This window comes from Neofelis nebulosa, chromosome 10, assembly GCF_028018385.1.
Source record: "Neofelis nebulosa isolate mNeoNeb1 chromosome 10, mNeoNeb1.pri, whole genome shotgun sequence".
Lineage (NCBI taxonomy): Eukaryota > Metazoa > Chordata > Mammalia > Carnivora > Felidae > Neofelis > Neofelis nebulosa.
Genome location: NC_080791.1, coordinates 110,641,709 through 110,661,103, shown reverse-complemented (window position 1 = coordinate 110,661,103; position 19,395 = coordinate 110,641,709). Strand labels below are relative to the sequence as shown.

Sequence of the window (19,395 nt, the reverse complement as noted above, 5' to 3'; positions counted from 1 at the left end):
AGCGGGGGCCTCTCGGGTTCAAAGACATTACTAAAAGTAATTTCACTTGTTTTTTCTTTACTTTCTGGTTGTCATTACTAGAACACTGCAGACCCCGCGTTTGGCTTCCGTTACGTTTTCCTTGGATAGCGCTGTTCGAGAGGGTGGTGTCCTCATTCCGGGTCCCCGTGACCTTTACTACTACTGCTTGTCTCTGTCTCCTCCGTCCACTCTCAGCAAGTTGCATTCGCTGTAGCAGATATTTCAGTCCTCCCTGCCTGCAACACACTGTACTAGGGACCGTAGGGGACTCGGAGGTAGCACGGCTTCTGGCCTGGAGCACCTCCCGGTCTCTCGTAGGGCTAAGGCAGCTGTAGGGCGGCTGTGGCCCGAGGCCGTCGGGCGTCCAGGGAGGAGGAGAGTGTAGCCCAGTGAAGGTCCCGGGGGGTCAGCCAAGATGCACACAGCTAGGTCTTCTGGATTCCCGGTATTTATTGGACAGGCTTATTTTATTAAAAGAAGCCTTGTTATTTATAATTACTAGTAATTTTTAACATGACATATTTTAAATAGGAAACGAAATGACAAAATAGAATTACTGGTGGGTTGTATTGCCGAACTTTCAGAAATTGAGGAGAACATGCTGCTTAGACATGGAGAAAACGACTTCAGTGTCATGTATTCCACAAGGAAAAACTGTGCCCAGCTCTGGCTTGGTCCCGCCGCCTTTATAAACCACGGTAAGCTGCGCTCCTCGGGTGGCCGTGCGAGTGGCGGGCAGAACTGCTAAGACGCAGCAATGACCTTGTCAGACTGCGTGGAACCTCGTCTCCCTGTAGAGGAGGCTGGAAATAGGACTTCCTTATTTTTCCCCACCAGCGTATTAAACAAACAATCCTGTCGCTTAACCTGAGACCTAAACTTCTATCAAAAGTTGTGAAATGATGTGGAAAGCTTATTTCAGATTTCTGTAATTGTTCGTGTTTCAGATCTTATCTACAGTTAATTGACTTTATCTTTTGGACATTTTTCAGATTGCAGACCTAACTGTAAGGTGAGCATAAACTTTTTTTTTACTGCAAGTATTTTGTTTCTGCTGCAGGTATGAGTTTCTTAATGAGTTCATTGTATTTCAGTTTGTGTCAACTGGTCGAGATACGGCGTGTGTGAAGGCTCTGAGAGACATTGAACCTGGAGAAGAGATTTCTTGTTATTACGGAGACGGGTTCTTTGGAGAAAATAACGAGTTCTGCGAGTGTTATACTTGCGAAAGGTATGCGTCAAGCAAAATGTCCAGCTTGTGTGTTCTTTTAACCGCCTGATGATTATTATGGGCACCAACTAACATTGCTTCCTTCTCTTTTAGACGCGGTGGGGCGGGGGGTAATCTCTTATGTTCTGTAGCTTTGGTCCGATAAAATGTGCATAAACAGTCGGGGGATACAGAGCTCTTTGGGGGCCGTGGCACCTGAGCCTTTAGAGTTTTCTTATCACCAGCTGCTGCTTCTGAGTAGATCAGAGTCCCAGCGTGCCTAAAGAGAGGACGGGAAATACCGTACACGTGTGTACACGTGCATATCCGCGCGTGTGCACACAGACACCCACAGTGCCAGAGTGGGGTTGCCCAAAAAATGGCAAGTGACATTCACTTCCGATAATCATGTGAAAACACTGAAGTTGTCCTGTGTATTACCAAGCTGTGGCTTCTGGATTTTTTTTTTTTTTTTTTTTAAGTTTATTTTTGAGAGAGAGTGCATGCATGTGAGGGAGGGGCAGAGAGAGAGGGAGAGAGAAACCCAAGCAGGCTCTGCACTGACAGGGCAGAGCCCAACACGGGGCTCGATCTCAAACCACTAGACAGTGACCTGAGCCAACACCGAGGGTCAGATGCTTGGCCTGCTGAGCCACCCAGGTGGCCCGGGATTTTTTTTTTTTTTTATTTGAACATAGTTGACACACAAGGTTACATCAGTTTCAGCTGTACAGCTCAGGGATTCAGCATCTCTGTACATCATGCTGTCCTCACCACAGGAATTTCTACGTTTTGATGCACGTACTCTTCAAGATTCCTAAATTCTGTCTCTGAATAAGGAAGCTCCTCTTGTGACCCATCAAGATTCTGGAGTCCTTGTAGAAATCCCCCAAATCTGACTTAGCCAGACTGCTAGCTCACACTACTCATTGGAGTGATTTCTGCACCCAGGAGCTCGTGGAGGCGACGTCACACCCTTGTCTTGCTAGTCCTGCAGGAAAGCTTCTGTTCCCAGGCAGTGCAGACTTGCATGGGTCACCCAGGGGAGCCAACCTGGACTTGTTGAACTCATTTTTCTTTTTTTAAGTTTGTTTATTTTGAGAGAGGGAGCACGAGCATTAGAGGGAGAGGGGCAGAGAGAGAATGGGAGAGAGAAACCCAGGTGGGCTCTCCACCATCAGCTCAGAGCTCAGGGTGGGGCTCGAACTCACAAACTGTAAGATCATGACCCAAGGCGAAACCAAGAGCTGGCCTTCTAACTCACTGAGCCGCCCATGCGCCCCGAGCTCATTTTTCTCGTCTTGTACTGAGCTGGGCACTTTGCTAACCCTGACTCATTCAGTCTGCACAGCCATCTGTGAGAGAGGGAGTAAATAGAAGCACGTCCACACTGTGAGTACAGAAACCGAAGCGTCTGAGCCCGGGGCAGCCGAGCCTTGGCCCTCGTTCTTGCCACTTCGTGCCGCTCTTGCAGGTGGGGGGAGGGCTGTCCAGTAGCACTGCGGCTCCAGCTGAAGTCACCCAGCCGCTGGCCAGCCTGCGGAGGGACTGTGAACGCCCCAGAGGTCCCGCTTCCCTTCTTTCCAAGTAGTGGGAAGTGTCCCCCTCTGTCAGGCGAGAGCAGAAGCCTGGAGTCCTGTGCTGCCCCAGCTATTTCTCTCCCATCGTCGGGGTCCTCGCCATAAGGAACGGCAGGAAACCTGTTCCTGATGCTGCTGAGGTTTTGCCCCCCCTTTTGGGAGGGGCAGCAAAAAAAATCCTTCATTTTCTACGTAAAAAATGGTTTGAACATTGGTTCAATCTTAGACCAGTGCAGAAAAAGACCTTTAATCCACAAAATAATTTAATTGTACTTGAGCAATGCTTCAGACTCGTTATCTCGAGACAACATAGGGTAGCGGTCAAGTGCCTGAGGTCTGGAGCCTCCCGGAGTTGAAATCCTGTGACTGCACGTCATTAGCTATGTGATCTTGGGACAGTTTAACCTGCTTTTTGTGCCTGAATTACCCATCCGTAAAACGGAGAGAAGGTCAGCAGCGGTCTCACGGGGTCGCTGTGAGAATTACGTTGGTTACTTCACGTGATGTGTGTAGAACACACAGTTAACGCTCAGGCCTTATCTATAAAATTATTTTGTGGTTTCTGGTTACTTGCCCTTTAAAATATAAGCTCCATGCAGGCTTTTACCTTTTCCGCTCATTCCCAGCACCCGACACCACTTGGCACATAGTAGGTCCCTGGAGAATGAATGAACAGATGAATGAATGGACATACAGTATGCTAAGTAAGCTTTTGGAGGCTGTCCTGAGAAGGGTAACCACCTCCTCGGGATTCCGGACCAAGCCTGAGACAGCTGTGTGACTAGTCGAGCATTTCATGTATCATCCTGTTCCTCAGGCAGATTAGTTCTCCTCTGTGAGCCTCAGTTTCTTCTTACTGGTCAGGTGGGGGTGATCCTGCCTACTCCACAGGGTTATTAGTATGAGGAATAGACACACGAGCAGATCCTTTTTTAAGGACAGGCTTGACATTAAGCGGCCATAGCCACCTTCGGACTGTTTGAGCAGCTGATTTAGAGTTGATTGCAGCTCTTCTGGGGAGTTCTCAGGAACACCGAGGAGGGTGAGACTGGTCAAGAGGACTCCCTCAGCTCTCTCTCAGGCATCAGCTGAGGAGCTCACTCCTGGTAGGGCTCGTGCGTGCAGGGCGAACCAGGCTGGCACGGTGCCGGCCGTGAGGACGCACGCACGTGCTCTGCCAGGAGCCACAGGACGTCACAGAGCCGGCTCTGTGAAGAAACGGTGAGCAGAAGGTTTGCGGAGGTTCCGAGACGATGGGTCGAATCTCCTGGATGCGTTTGATGCGTGTCTGCAGCTCTGACCATCCTGACACGATAGTGATTGTTCTGCATTCTTAGGTACTGCTAGTTTTCCGGGAGAACACTTGAGGAGTCAAGTCTAACGAATGACCCCAAAATAGGAAGGATTAGATTATTTTTAAGCTTATATGAAAATACATCTGATGAAGTTAAGAAAAAATGTCTGAAGCGTAGCTTGAGATTTGTTTTAACACATACCGAAAGTTAGGAGGAAACAGTTGTGACCGACACTCGATAGTGGCCCGGAAATGGACAAATGGGTGATGGGATATGAATGGAGGCCTGAGATAGAGTAAAGTGTGTATGAGATCTTAACATCGCATGTGGAGAAACGATTTCTGTCACAAATGATGTTAGTATGATTCATTATGCATCTGGAAGAGAAGCCAAATTCAAGGTGGATTAAAGATTTAAATTTTATTTATTTATTTTTTTTTCAACGTTTTTTATTTATTTTTGGGACAGAGAGAGACAGAGCATGAACGGGGGAGGGGCACAGAGAGAGGGAGACACAGAATCGGAAACAGGCTCCAGGCTCCGAGCCATCGGCCCAGAGCCCGACGCGGGGCTCGAACTCACGGATCGCGAGATCGTGACCTGGCTGAAGTCGGACGCTTAACCGACTGCGCCACCCAGGCGCCCCTAAAGATTTAAATTTTAAAATACAGTGCAAAATGACTAGAAAAAATCGAGGAGGCTTTCTGTCTAATGTTAGAGTAGTGGAAACGTTGTATGTCAAAGAAGACAAGAAATGGTGAACACGAACACGTTTGGTCAAAATCGAAGTCAAATGATGAACCAGAGAGGCAACGGCACCCATCTGGCAAAGCGTTAGCAATCCTAATAATAAAAAGCACCTAGAAGCTCACAAGGAAGAGACAGACTCCGAGAGGAGGGCAGGGTAAGGAGGATGCCACACAGGAAACTAGGGCCGTAAAGCAGACGATGGAGACAGGAACCAGGGATTCATTGTCACGGTCAGAGCAGCGGAATTTCCGAGTTGTACCTTACAGTGCTGGTGAGGATGTGGAGAAACGGGCCCTCGTACACTGTTAGCAGGCGTGACGTGAATTGTCTGGCCATGGTTGTTGCCAATAAGCGCGCCCTTTTAGCTGGCCGTCGGTCCCGGGAGGAAGAACCTAGCCTGTGGAAGTAGCGGTAGTTAGTAAGGATTTGCTTTCAGAGCAGTGTAGCAGTTCGTGTCCGTGGTGGCCAGCAAACCCAAAGACGCCCTGCAAGTTCCAGGAACCAGCAGTGAGGAGTGATCGAATCCATCACGGATTGTTTCTTCAGTGGAAAAAGTACACTCTTCAGAACACACGTTCCGTGGAGATTTATCCGTCCGTTGTGTAACGGCAGAGCCGACTGCCGAGGAAGATGGACGGTGTGCTCCTGTTTGGTTTTGTTTGCTTAAAAAGATCCAGCGGTGTAAACCGGCGGGCAAGACCGTGGCGGAGGATAGCGCACTGGCAGATGGCCCCCCACCGGTGCCTCGGGGCTCTGGGGCTGCGGGCTGGCTGGCTGTCAACTTGTGCTTCGTGGATTTAGGTCCTAGCATCATCCTGCTGGTCACGGCAGCAGGAGCAGGTCTTTCTTCCTTAGGAAGAAAACGTCAGGGAAGTAGCAGGGGAGTGGTAGAGTTGTAACGAAAACAGAAAACAAACAACAAAAACGACTCTCTGATTTCCAGACAAAATAATTGCACCGTGTTCATTTGTGGTGAAGTGTACTTTCAATATGGTCCATTTTTCTAGGAAGGAACCAAAAATGTTACAAGTTGTGGGGGAAAGGCATGAAATGTCTGAAAATAATGCATTACTCCCTTAATCCCTATGAAATGAAATCGCCTTTGACATTTCCTATTTTCCGTTCTGCACATACTTAAGCGTGGAGTGGAGGGGAACTGCTTGCCTGGCTTGGCGACGATCACCTACAGGTTTTAGCGCAATTTCTCATGCACCTTCCAAAAACAGCACTGAGGCAGCCACACGATAAGCTTGTGATTTTCGCAGAAGTGTTAATGAAAATGGAATCCCAGATATGTTCTAGAAAGGTGAAACAAGCAAGAATGCTTACCTTGCTTGCCGGAAGTCGTTTTGGCAGTAGGTTTAGGTGTGTGCGCCCTGGCGATGAGACGTAGGACGGCAGGGAGGGACCCTGTAGGCGCCAGCATCTCTCCCAGGCTGGAGGGTGCCCACAGTTGTGCGGCGAGTTCAAAAACCGAGTTGGTTATACGGCTTTTCTTCAACAAGCTGAGGGCAGGCAGTGAGGCAACTCCGGGAAGGCAGTTTTCGGCCCAAACGAATTTCTCATTTTTTGCATGTGATGCGTAGCGTTTTTTTGTAACCTCATTAATTTATTCTTCTGAATAGAGCTGAGTAGAAATGTACCATTACACACTGAGTCCAGTTAACGTCTGCAAAGCTAGGCTAATTGAGAATGATCAGAGCCTCTGCGAGCACCTTCACTTCAGAAGAACTTACATAAAAACATAAATTATTATTAGAGTGGACTACAGATCATTCTTGCCCCGTGGTGAAAGCAAGTTTCTGACGTCTTGTATTTAGTCATATTTTGTTAATTGTGGTTATCTCAATAACTTGAAAGAAATTAAACAGTTTTTATTGTCCCACAAGTCAGATTTTCACTGATACAGTGTAGCCACCTTATACGGGATGCCAGTTAAGGTTTCTTTGTATCTAATGTTGAATTCTTAAGTAATGGCTTAACTTATGGAAATTCTCTGGTTTCTTTTTTTAATCCCTTAATTTTTTTTTTTTTTTTTTTTATGTTCAATTTTGAAAGACAGAGACAGAGCACAAGCAGGGGTGGGGCGGAGAGAGGGGGGTGGGACACAGAATCCAAAGCAGGCTCCAGGCTCTGACCTCTCAGCACAGAGCCCGACACGGGGCTCGAACTCACGACCCGAGAGATCATGACCTGAGCCGAAGTCGGATGCTCAACCAGGCACCCCTGATCCCTTAATTCTTGATGTCAGTGTTGTAGTGTTGAATTGTGTAGAACAGAGCTAGAATCTAATTAACAGGTGGGTTACTTAAGCCACAACGCAGACCTGACTATTGCACTAACCAGTTTTGAAACTGACAAATTAGTTCTTTTCACCTACGCGTGGACTTCTACAGGGCCTGGTGGTTTCTCATGGGCAGTTAGTAATGAATTGACAGTAGTCCAACAATCTGTTACTTTACGTCTAGAGGGTTTTTTGTGTTAATTTTACATACAGTTTTAATTGTTCCTCGAGTCCTAGACCGGGTACATTTCCAGTGATGACTGAGGCCTCATCAGTGCACCACAACTGTTGACTTGATGTCGCCTTGAGCCCTCAGCAGCTGAACTTACTGTCAGTACGCTGTTTAACCTGTGCTGTTTTCTCTTTCAGACGGGGAACCGGTGCTTTTAAATCCAGAGCGGGACTGCCTGCACCTGCTCCTGTTATCAATAGCAAATACGGACTCAGAGAGACAGATAAACGCTTAAATAGGCTTAAAAAGTTAGGTGACAGCAGCAAAAACTCAGACAGTCAATCTGTCAGCTCTAACACTGATGCAGATACCACTCAGGAAAAAAACAATGCAAGTAAGTAAGGGAGATTTGATAAGCATATATCTTCGTTTTTCTTTTTTTCTTTTTTTTAAGTATTTTCACACAATTATCTTTCTAAAAGTGTGCTTCACTTCAGTAGTTTTGATCTTTTAAATCTTGAAAGAAACCCTGGGACTCGTGTGCTTCAGCAGCACTGCAAGGTTCTAGACATGATCTGAGCACAAAAGCAGTCTGTGTCCCACCTCCAGATTCAGTCCTATGCCCTCGACTGAACTGTCTGCTTTTCTTGAATACCTGGTAACTGGATATTACGTTCTTCATCATGTGTTCCAGGGTCGTCCTGTGTTTGAGAGACACATTTTCAAGGTGTTAGTTTGACTGTCACGATGGCATTAGGTCCTGCGGGAAGACGGAGGACTGGGTAGAGGCGTAGAGGCGCTCACGTGTCCCCGTGCCGAGCCCCGGTCCGTTAGCACCCATGACGCCAACTTGGGCAGTTCGTAGCTTCTGGCCTCGAGGCCTCCACCTTTTTACTGCTTGCTTGCCCTTTTCAAAACGAACTGAACCAATTCACCAAACCGCCAGTTCCCAGACTCAGAATTGGGAGAGAGGAGCGTTTCGGAGGTTGCTGTACTAGGACACGTGTTAGCCACTACCGAAAACAGCGAGAGAGGTGAGAAGAAGCAGCAAACCTTAAGATGCCAGTTGTACGAGGGGGGCAAGACCATATGCAGACTGGAAAAAGAGAGAATGGAGAATAAAGAAAAGAAAGCGAAGAAAGCCTAGCCGGGCAAAAAGGAAGCGCGTCGTGTTTGTGGAGCTTTGAAGTCCTGGAACCAGTTTCGTGGCTGCCGGTTTCCTCTGGTAACACCGGCTTCCTCTCCTTGCCACTAAAGCTGTAGGCTCGTTAGTCTGCTGGTTTCTGACAGGAACAAAGTCTCAAAGTTTTGACTCCGTGATCCCTAGGGACGCCCGTTTCGGTGCGCCGAGTATCCCCGGCTACTTGGTCGCGCCTCCGTGCCCTCTTAAGTCTGGCTGTTCTGGGCTCCTCTCCCTGTCTTCGGATGTTTTCAGCCCAGCACAGTTGCACCCCTTCCCTGCAGAAAACCCTGGAGCAAAGGGACGGCAGCCCCCACGATGGTGAATGCCACTGCCGTGAACCCTGCACCTGCCTGCCGCCGGGGGCCGGGGGCCGGGGGCCGGGGGCCGGGTGTAAGCCCAGTAGTGGAAGAGCAGTGATGCGTTCCTACTCCAGCCCTTACTGTCCCAGGTGAACAGAGAGAGAGCAAGCAGTTAGCCCGTCATTCACTGTTGACTGTTGGTTCTAACAATAAATGGAACATAACCAATGTTTTGTTTTTGGAGTCTGGTTCCTTGGTGAAACTGGAGACTTGTGAAGCCTGGTTTAGAAATAAGTGCATGAAACACTACAGAGCGCGGCCACGGCCACCACGCTGCCCACACCGAATGGCTCTGTGACACGGGGGGCGTTAGCTCTATGCCGACTGTATACATACTGAACTCAGTACACCACAGAGTCTAAAAGAGCGTAAGATAGACAGCGTCTGGAAGTGTACTGACTATGTGACCGGCTAGGGAATATTTATTAGTAAACCAAATACTTCTTAAAAGCCTGCTAGTTGTTGAAGAGATACGGAGATGTGTGGGACTTGGGCCCTCCTCCGTCAGGGAGCTTACGCCTTAGCGTAAGGGATACGACGGATACACAGGTAGTTATGCAGAACCCGCTAGAAATCGCTAGAAATGCCATGGCTCGAGTTCAGAGCGAACAAGTAAGCCCTCTGAGCTGTGGTCCCAGCATTACCGAGTAGAAATGCGTTACTTTCCAGTGACTGCTTACAGAGGGGGCTGACTTGGTTCAAATTCCCTTTCTGCAGAACGATGGTTTTGAGTACTTGGAAGGTTGAGGTAGCTGACTTTGAGGGCCGTGTGTTAGCGTTGACAGGCGTGGCTCCGTGCTCTGGAGGAGCCAGAGGCTTAGCACCGGTCACCCCTGAGGCCACCCCACACGAGGATACATTCACAGCAGTATTCCTGCAAGCCCCCCCCCGGTATTCTCTCAGATGGTATTTCTTTTGGTGTTTGTGTCTCGACCATCATCCGCCCCGCGCCCCCCCCCTCCCCCGAAAGAAAGACTTTCTGAAATGCCAGCCGGCGGCAAAGCCCGAGCTGCCCGAGCCTCTCCCAGAGGAGGCGGGTGTAATTGCCGCGTGTGGACCCAGGGGGCCCTCTCCATGTGCGGCTGCCAGTCTTTCCTGCAGTCTGCTGAGAAAGGGGGCACGGAACTGCTTGCTTGGAACAGCTTGTGTATTCTTTTTAAAGAAGCATTTCTGCCTAGTCGGGAGAAAAATTACAATCTTCTGTGCACTCTCTTTTGAAAGGTGTCTCGAGAGCCACGAGTTGACTGTTGGCTTTAGCGTCTGGAGACAGGAAACAGCAACATCCACTTTCACAAAAATTCGGTCCACAAGCCTGAATGATAACGCCATTGTTAGAAGATTCTGGTTTTTTAGGCCTCTCGTGCCTCCGTGGCTAGGCCACCCCCCCCCCCCCGCCCCCATAGTCAGTGCTGTGAAAGGGGATGTGAGTCCTGTCACGAGTTGGGGTGAGGCCCAGAAGACGAGGCCAGTGCCATAAGCTTATCCTAACTCCGGAGCACCTGTCCTAGAGATGGTGGACCGGGCCCCGCTCTAACTCAGCTGGCACGGACATCGCTGCTGGTCTGAACGCTCTTTGCTGCTAAGCCTGTGGGCTCCTTCGGAGGCCCTTCCGACACCCTGTTCTGGGCAGCCGTGCCAGTCTGTCGGTCGTGTGAGGTTGGAAGATGCCCGTGCTTCCAAAGGTTGGAGGATGCCTGACAAACCGGAACGGAAGCCTTTAAAGTCTCACTGAGGGTTTTCTGGATCTTCAAGTGCTGAAGATGCCAGGCAGCGGATGGCCCTCGGTTCACGCTGGTAGCGCTCGTCTCGGGGGCTTTTCCAGTACAGGGCACGGCCCGAGCGCGCGGAAGGCTCTGATGTCCTCTTGCCATTCTTGTGTCTGGCTGTAATTGTTGACGCCCATGCAGGGCTGCCTTACGATTTGGAGGACCCCCCCGGAATGGCTGTGACGACCGCTCCCCGGGAGTTGGGGCTGGCACCGTGACTCTGTGGTGCGCCTAAAGGCCGCACCGATAACGGCGGGTCCGGAGCCACAGGCCTTGGTCCAGATCCCGTGTCCTCCACTTCCCGGGTGGACAGTCTCGTGCACGCTTGTCCCTGTGTGCTGTTCACGTAGGTGCGGTGGCACTTACTGCAGAGAATGTGTATGAGGGTTGAGGCCACGCTAATTTGGCCACTCTGCACAGCACCCGGTATGTAGTAATTGCTGAGAAAGTGTGTCTCCACCTGAAATTACTGTCTTAGGTTTCCGCATGTGGGATTTGTCCCCGCCTCCAGGCAAGAGAGTCCCCCGTGGCGCTGAGAGCGGGGCAGCTGCAGGGGGCGTAGCTCACGCCCGCCGGTGCGAGCCCTCCGGACGGGCTCCCGTTGGCCTGCGTTGTTCCGACGACAGGGTGGACCCGCTCGGGAGAGGGAAGAGCCCTTGGCGCCCGTGCCCAGCTTGTCTGTGTCTTTTCTGCCCTTTGCCCTGGTGAGCATCCCTTCCGGCTTGGCTTTGGATGAGATGCTGCTTTTAAAACAAAAGACCAGGCCGACACATACGTGAACGTGGACGTGAGATGTCTGTGTTGAAGTGACACGTAGCCTCACGTACGGTCCATTTTGTGCTGTGGAGAACACAAAAACGATAAAGCGCTCTCCGTCGGGTGGTTCACCGCCACCAGCTAAGCAGAGAATCTGTTGGAAGCAGGGGTGGATTCAGAATCATCATAAAAGGAGACACGTCTAGTGGATTAAGATGAGAGCCAGAGCCAGGAGACTCTCAGGTGCTCTGAAAATACACGGCAAGGTTGACCTGCCACCTACAGAAAGTCAGGAAAGGCCCCCCGAGCAAAGCCTTTCCCAAGCTGAGTCTTAAAGGGCACGAGCGGTTGGCCAAGCGAAGCAGGTTCAGAGCGGAGGGAGTTCACCGGGGGTGACTGCAGGACTCCAGTAAGCCAAGTGCATCACGGCTGGAGTAGAAGGCGGGAAGGAGGGATGTGACCGTTGTTTGAAATTTTGGACTTATTCTTGGGGCGTTAGGTCACTGATGAGTTTAAAGCCCAGAAGTGACGTGTCATACTAGGAAGGCCACTCTGGCCACACGGTGGAGACTGGAATGTCCGGGAAGCAGTGGGAGAGACGAGAAAAGGTAGGAGACCGCCGCCACAGCTCAGGCAAGGGATCGTGAGCAGAGGGCGGTAGATGGCCCCGGGGCCGCGGCGAGGGTGGGCTCCGCAGGAGGGATGTGGCAGCTGATGGGGTGAGCAAGGGAAAGCAGAAGTCCAGGAGGACCTCCCGGTGTCTGCTTGAGCAGCTGGGTGGATGGTGGTGGTGACCTGAGCGGGATGGAGAATTTAGAAGGGGAAGCAGCCGCGAAGCTTGATGGTGAGTTCAGTTTGGGCATGTTGACTGTGAGGAGCCCATCCTCACGGAAAGACCTGGATGCCAGTGGGTATTTGGTGATCCGGAACCGTAATCTAGGAGAGAGTCTAGAGAAAGTGGTTCGGGAGCTGCCAGGGCATCGGTGGTAAGAGCCGTGGGGCGGGGGTGCTTACCACCCGGCGAATGCGGGTAGTTTCCAGAGGGTCTAGGACAGCAGAGGCCTGAGGGGCCCGGTTGAAGGGGCAGATGCAAGGCCAGGAGAGAGTGCTGTTGGGGGCAGCCAACGGGACGGGAGTTTTCGGGAAGAAAAACGGTGAGTAGTGTCACATTCTGCGGAGACAGCAGAGGGGGAAAGGGCTGAAAAGTGTTCGCTGGATTTCACAAGCAGGTTTTCCAAGGCCGACCGAGGCTGCCTCTTCTGAGGGACAGGCTAGACCCAGACTGCGGGGGACTGCCGCCAAGCATGCGGTGTGCACGTTTGCACCGTGAAGGGCTTGTTGCGGTGCAGAGTGAGAACAGGCCAGAAAAAGGGAAAATCAGGCGAGAACAGCTAAGCTTGGTCATAGGATGGCCCTCGAGGAGTCGTGGGCCGAGCAGAGGACTCGAGGCACGTCGGAGACGGCCAAGTGGCGGACGCTCCCACGCCTTTACATCCACAGGCACGTCTGCTCGGTCTACCTTGTGGGAAGTCTTGTAAAAGAAATCCTGTAACAAAAGAATGCCCTGCGTATCCTTCTGCTTAAAAAAACAACTTCTGGCTACTTGCATAATTCCAGTTCATGCACCTCAGTTGTTCTCCGACTGGACGGCATCCAAACCACTCCTCCTACCAAGTCTAAAACCGAGTGGCTGCCTTGGTGGTGGCCCACGTGGATGAGCACATTCTCGTTCTCGCCAGAGGATCTCCTCACTGGGAACTCGGCTGGTTTGGGTGCCCCAGAGCAGTTCATGAGACACCCGGCCCGAGTACAGAGCCTTCTGTTCTCGGTGGTTTGATATTTTTGGAAATGGCTCGTGATGCATCCTTGCTCTTCTGTCTCAGTAGAGACTAATGGTGACTCGTGCAGCCATGTGGAAGGAAGGACAGTCGCCCTGGCAACCCTTGGGCATGTAGTGGGCGGCAGCGTGAGGCAGCGTGCTGGGTTTACCCACAGTCGTTTTTACTCTCTCCCTGTTCTCTGGTGAGAAGTGGGGATCGTTAGTTGGGTCATCTCAGGCTCCGTAGTGAGTGACTGAAAAGTGTAGTTAGGGGGGGAAAGGTTTTCAGGTGGGGGGGGTGGGGGCACCAAATAACTGAGAAATTGACTCGTGTAAAACACTGCACACACAGATCCAAACTGTAAATGGAGAGAAGAACAAAGATGAGCAGAGGTCCGTGGCAAGGTCGGAAAGAAACTCTGGGGGCAGCTTAAACTCGAGTCACACATAAGCCTTTTGACAATCTGGTCAACTCTCCTGTTGGTCCGCGGGTGGCCGTTCCCAGTAGGGTCGTCGCAGCCTTTGTGTCCTTGTCTGGAGAACGTTGGATCGGATCTCCCTCGGTCCCGAGAGCCTCGCTAGCAGCGTGCTGCTTTCCTCCCGAGTTTGATCGTTGGCGGCGGGCAGTCCCTGGAGGGACGGGGCCGAGTGAGTTCTTCAGCCCTCGGAAGCCTGCTGGTCCTCACGGAGTTGCAGGGAGAATGCGCGGTGCGGTTCTTTGTGGGCCAGTGTCGGCCGGGAATCACAATATGTGCTGCTTAGGGTCTCTCCTGCTTGTTTGAAACCATTGTGATAGGATGTGTCTGTTAGAAATCTATTTCCGTTCTGTATTCCCTATCACAAAGCAAGTGGTCTGCTTGCTTTGAGTTCCTGAGGAATGGATTTCAGAAACCTGTTTTGAATGAGGGTGTTAAGAATTTGTGAAAGAAAAACCGCTCTCTCTCTAAGCTTACTTCAAACTCTGGAGAAGAAGTACTTAGCTGGGACAGGCATCACGATAGATTGTGGACAAGCTCAGAGTGAAATCCCGGTCCTTGCTGTGCGAAATGCAGAGATGCTCCATGAATCGGAGGCCGCAGTCGGGGAGGAAAAGGGGAGCAGAGAGGGGGTGCCCGTGTGCCTGGCAGAGAGCGAACGCGACCGTCTGGCACGTGCCGGTGTAAGCCTAACGTTTCGTAGCTGACAGGGTCGGGCATTGTTGTGTTGAGCGCTCCTGCGTTACCAAGCCTGCTTTTCATCCTTTTTTTTTTTTTTTTTTTTTTTTAAATTTGCAGCTCCTAACCGAAAATCTTCAGTTGGTGTGAAAAAGAACGGCCAGAGCAGAACGTTAACAAGGCAATCTATGTCAAGAATTCCAGCTTCTTCCAACTCTACCTCATCTAAGCTAACTCATGTAAATAATTCCAGGGTACCAAAGAAACTGAAAAAGCCTGCAAAGCCTTTACTTTCAAAGATAAAATTAAGAAATCATTGCAAACGGCTGGAGCAAAAGAGTGCTTCAAGAAAACTCGAGATGGGAAACTTAGTACTTAAAGAGCCCAAAGTAGTTCTGTATAAAAACTTACCCATTAAAAAAGATAAGGAGCCAGAGGGACCAGTCCAAGCCACAGCAGCTGGCGGGTGCTTAACCAGACACGCGGCCAGGGAGCACAGAGCGAGCGCGGGGCGAGGCGCCCCGCCGCCCGGGGACAGCGCCCCCGGCACGTACCCCACCCGGCGGTCGGCGAGGACGAGGGCGAATCCCAGGGAGGCTTCCGACATCAAGCCGGAAGCGGACGCGGCGGACGGCTACAAAAGCAGCTCGACCGAACCGGGCCCGGACAGCCAGGAGCAGCCAGCGCCCGCGCCGCGGGAGGAAGATCTGGGCCCCGGAAGCGCACAGAAGGGGGAGGCCAGGTGTCAGAGGAGCGACAGCGGCGCGTCCAAGAAGAAATCCCGACAGGGGAAACTTGTGAAACAGTCGGCGAAAGCCGAGGAGTCGGCTCCGGGCCAGGGTTCCCCTGGGGAAGCCAGCGTGGCGCCGGAGGTGCTGGGGCCCCACCCGGAGCAGGGCGAGGGCGGTGGCTCGGAGGCCACGGCCGGGACCTACCCGGACTGGGCTCCCTCGCCCGGCGGCGCTTCCCTTGTGACGTCCGAGAGCTTCAAGACAAAAGACGGCTTCAGAACTGCGAAAAGTAAAAAGAAGAGGCGAATCACACGGTATGACGCACAGTTGATCCTGGAAAATAACTCCGGGATTCCCAAATTGACTCTCCGCAGGCGGCACGACAGCAGCAGCAAGACGAACGACCAAGAGAACGACGGAGTGAATTCTTCGAAGATCAGCATCAAGTTGAGTAAAGACCACGAAAACGACAACAATCTCTATGTAGCAAAGCTCAATAACGGGTTCAACTCAGGATCAGGCGGCAGTTCCACAAAACTAAAGATCCAGCTGAAGCGGGACGAGGAAGGTAGGGGGCCGTACGCGGAGGGGCTCCGCGAGAACGGGGTGTGCTGCAGCGACCCGCTGTCCCTGCTCGAGTCCCGCATGGAGGTGGACGACTACAGTCAGTACGACGAGGAGAGCACGGACGAGCCCTCCTCCTCGGAGGGCGAAGAGGAGGACGAGGACTACGAGGAGGACGACTTCATTCCCCTCCCTCCCGCCAAGCGCCTGCGGCTCATCGTCGGGAAGGACTCCATAGACATTGACATTTCCTCCCGGAGGAGAGAAGATCAGTCTTTGAGGCTCAACGCGTAAGCTCTCGGTCTCGGTCTTCCCTTGGCCCGGGAAGCCTGCTTGAGAGGAATCAGCAACAATTCCAGTCGGTTTCTGCTCACCTGAGACCTCGTGGAGGCAGCACTTCCCCTTCTCTCTTCTCGGCCTCGTACTGTAGAAAGTGTACAGCATACTGACTCTGCCGAGGTCCGATTTGTGCACATTTTTATTGTACTTTTTAAACAGCCTTCGTACGTGCAATTCCGAGTTAGAGGTAAAAGCCCTGTTGTAAAATAAAGGCTCAAGCAAAATTGTACAGTGATAGCAACTTTCCACACGGGACGTTGAAAACAATAATGTGGCTACACGGTTCTCTTCTTTCTTTCTTTCTTTCTTTCTTTTCTTTTCTTTTCTTTTCTTTTTTTTTTTTTTTTCTAACCAAGAGCATCGAGTGGCTCTTTAATATATGACTAAACAATAATTTAAAACAAATCATAGTAGCAGCATATTAAGGTTTTCTAGTATATGCTAATATCACCAGCAATGATCTTTGGCTTTCTGATTTATTTGCTAGATGTTTCCCCCTTGGAGTTTTGTCAGTTTCACACTGTTTGCGGGCCCGGGTGTGCTGTCTGTGGCCTTGGTTAAAGTAGCAGACCATCGGTTGGGAGTCGAATTGGCTTCTGTAAAAAACAAGGGAAAAAAGAAACATAAAAAGTACAGCTCACTTTTCAGTACGGCGTATGGACGAGGGTAGGCAGTGTGCGGGCTGGGTTTCGATACGGCGTATTTATTGCTTGACATGTAAATTAAAGACCTTGTATTTAACACTTTTCAATCCTTTTAGATAAAATTGTTCTTTGCAAGAATGATTGGTGCTTATTTTTTCAAAACTTTGCTGTGAACAATGTGATGACAACGAGCAACATTTATCTAATGAACTACAGCTCTCTTAATTTGGGTCTTCAAGATTTCTGTTGCACTTGTAAAATGCTACAAGGAATATTAAAAACTCTATTCACTTTAACTTATAATAGTTTATGAAATAAAAACATGAGTCACAGCTTTTGTTCTGTGGTAAAACCTATAAAGACGTTTGTCTCTGAAAATTCAATGTAAAGAACCGAAAACCATGTATATGTTGTAAATATTTGTGTGTTGTGAGAAATTTTTGTCGTAAGAAATTAAAAGAACTTACCAGGAAGGTTTTTAAGTTTAGAAATATTCATGCCAATAAAATAGGAAAGTATAAAATATATAGTTTTAAGCACTGCATCAGTGAGCGTTCTCAGCTTATGTTAGTTTATGTATGAAAATATCAAAGATTTTTTTTTGACTCTGTTATCAGTTAAACAGAAAGAGGAGTCAGATTTAATTTGTTGTTTTTTTTTTTTTGAAGCACTTTGAGAAGAGAAATTAATTTTAAGTAACTTAATGAGCAAATTTTTGATTCCTACTTTATGTTCAAAACCAACCTTTCGTTTCTGTGGATTATTCTACAAACCATCGGACAAAGCATTTGGGAATATGCGTCTGTAGCAGGTGTTTCACGCCAGGGGGTCTCTTTATTTCTGGGAAATGTGTACATGTATTTTCAGATAATACCGTGTTCCGAAGTAAAATCAATTTAGGGGATTTGTGTAGCGTCTGTAGAAAAGTAGCCCATGTCTTAAAATATTAAAAGGAATCTGCCCGTAACGAAAAGTCCAGTGGAGAAAACCTCAATGCTTACTGTTGTTTCTGGTGGATTCCTACCAGCCTCCAGGTTCTGGGGACGTCATTTGAGTTCCTGAAAACGACTGCTAACGGGTTCCAAGCAGAAGTTAATAATACTCATAAAAGCGTTTGAAACTTAGAATTTGGTTTCTCCTCACGTTCTTTAAGGACTTACTTGGTGGTCTTACATCGTCTCGTTCCCGTCTGTCGTGTGCACGTTAGCCCCTCAGGTATCCCGCGGACGCGTGTGCACACTTGCACGCGCTCACACCCCCTCTGCACCGCGTGTCGTCCTTCACCTCGCCCCGCGGGGCGGCCCCCCGAGGCCTGTCCCCAGGCACGCGGAGCGCGTTAGGGACCACGTCCCGGCCTCGCGCTGTCCCTCGTAGGAGAGGCGTGCGGCCCGCGCCAGTAAGGACGGCCGGGCGCGGACCCTGCGTCTGGAAAGTGCCAGAGAGCGGTGGGCCGCCTCCGCCACTCCCGCCTTAGTTTGGAGCGTTGCGAAGAGGTTCGGAGACTAAGTCTCCAAACCTCCTCTTGAAATACCAGCAACAGCCATTTCAGGAATTTCCATCTTAAGGAAGAAGTCCCAAGGTCCCCCGTTTCCCGCCTTTCTCCGCTTTCCAGCTTCATTCTAGTAACTTATTTATGTCTGCTTTAACTTGACGGTGGCCTCGTCTTCTGAGGCCCGCCTCCCCGTGGGTCTGAGCGGTGGCGGCCGCCACCCTCCGGGGAGACCCCATTTCCGTTTCTAAAGTTCGGGGCCTCGGGGCCGCTCTGGCTCTGCTCAGAGCTTCACTGTGGGGCCTGGCCAGGGCCACGCGCCGGTGACCACTTGGAAGAGGGCTGCGTCCAATACGGCTTTTAGCTCGAGCTTATGCAATGATTCGTAACAGATTTTGGCGTTGTGTGAGAATCAGGAAGCGATCAGAAAAATACATGTAAAGTTTTCGATTTTCAATCGTTTTTCAAATTACTGTCTTAAATTGTTTTGCTGAGTTGTAATACTTTTGAGATACAATGTATTCCTTGTACTGAAAGAATTGAAAAAAAAAGGACTTTTTCAGCATTTGAGGTAAGTTCTTTAACGTTTCATTAAAGACATTTTTTACAAATATTTTGTACATGCACTTGCAGTATTGAGGTTAATCATTTTAATAAATTCGGAAATTAAAACAATGTGGCCGGTGTTCGCTGTATCTGAACGGAGAAGGTCCGAGGGGCGACTTTCTCCGGAAGGTTTCCACGTAAAGTAGAATTTGTAAACGCAAAGACGGTCGAGCTTTTCAGCGTCTGCGAGCGTGGCGTCTTTCTGAGCCCTGGTCTCCGTTTGCTTCTGACGCCCCCTCAGTGTAAAAGATGAGGGGAGGGGCGCCTGGGAGGCCACGTCCGTGGGGCGTCCGACTCTTGGTTTGAGCCCAGCCCGTGACCTTGCCGTTTGTGGGTTCGGGCCCCGCGTCGGGCTCTGCGCTGGCCGTGCGGGAGCCTGCTTGGGATTCTCTGTCTCCCTCTCTCTCTCCCCCTCTCCCAGTCGCGGGCTCTCCCTCGGAACAGATAATAATAACAATAATAATAACAACGAGGGGAAAGGGCTCCTCATCTCGGCGGGGAGGCTCCTTTCAGACCACACGGCCCTCCAGCCAAGACTCGGCTCCCCGAGGACCCGCTCGCTCCCCTCGCTGAACCGGACAAGACTGGCATGCAGAGCTGGCCTGGGTCCCTTCTCCCAGTTACTGTAGCAAAACCTGGTCGAAGGAGGACGCGGGACCCACTGGCTCGAGTC

The 19,395-nt window shown here is 50.5% G+C and overlaps 1 protein-coding gene across 5 annotated transcripts in view; it reads left to right on the top strand.

Moving 5' to 3' along the window:
* Window positions 1–18,791, top strand: part of KMT5B (lysine methyltransferase 5B) — a 58,512-nt gene extending 39,721 nt beyond the window's left edge. For 4 of the 5 annotated variants that reach the window (XM_058689890.1, XM_058689891.1, XM_058689888.1 and 1 more), the window contains 5 exons: window positions 553–719; window positions 1,014–1,033; window positions 1,116–1,252; window positions 7,510–7,706; window positions 14,470–18,791. In XM_058689890.1, coding sequence (XP_058545873.1) covers window positions 553–719; window positions 1,014–1,033; window positions 1,116–1,252; window positions 7,510–7,706; window positions 14,470–15,938 — 1,990 coding nt within the window. In that variant the 3' untranslated portion in view covers window positions 15,939–18,791. The remainder of the gene's footprint in view (window positions 1–552; window positions 720–1,013; window positions 1,034–1,115; window positions 1,253–7,509; window positions 7,707–14,469) is intronic. The other variant, XM_058689893.1, reaches the window with a different exon arrangement.
* Window positions 18,792–19,395: the final 604 nt, after the last annotated feature.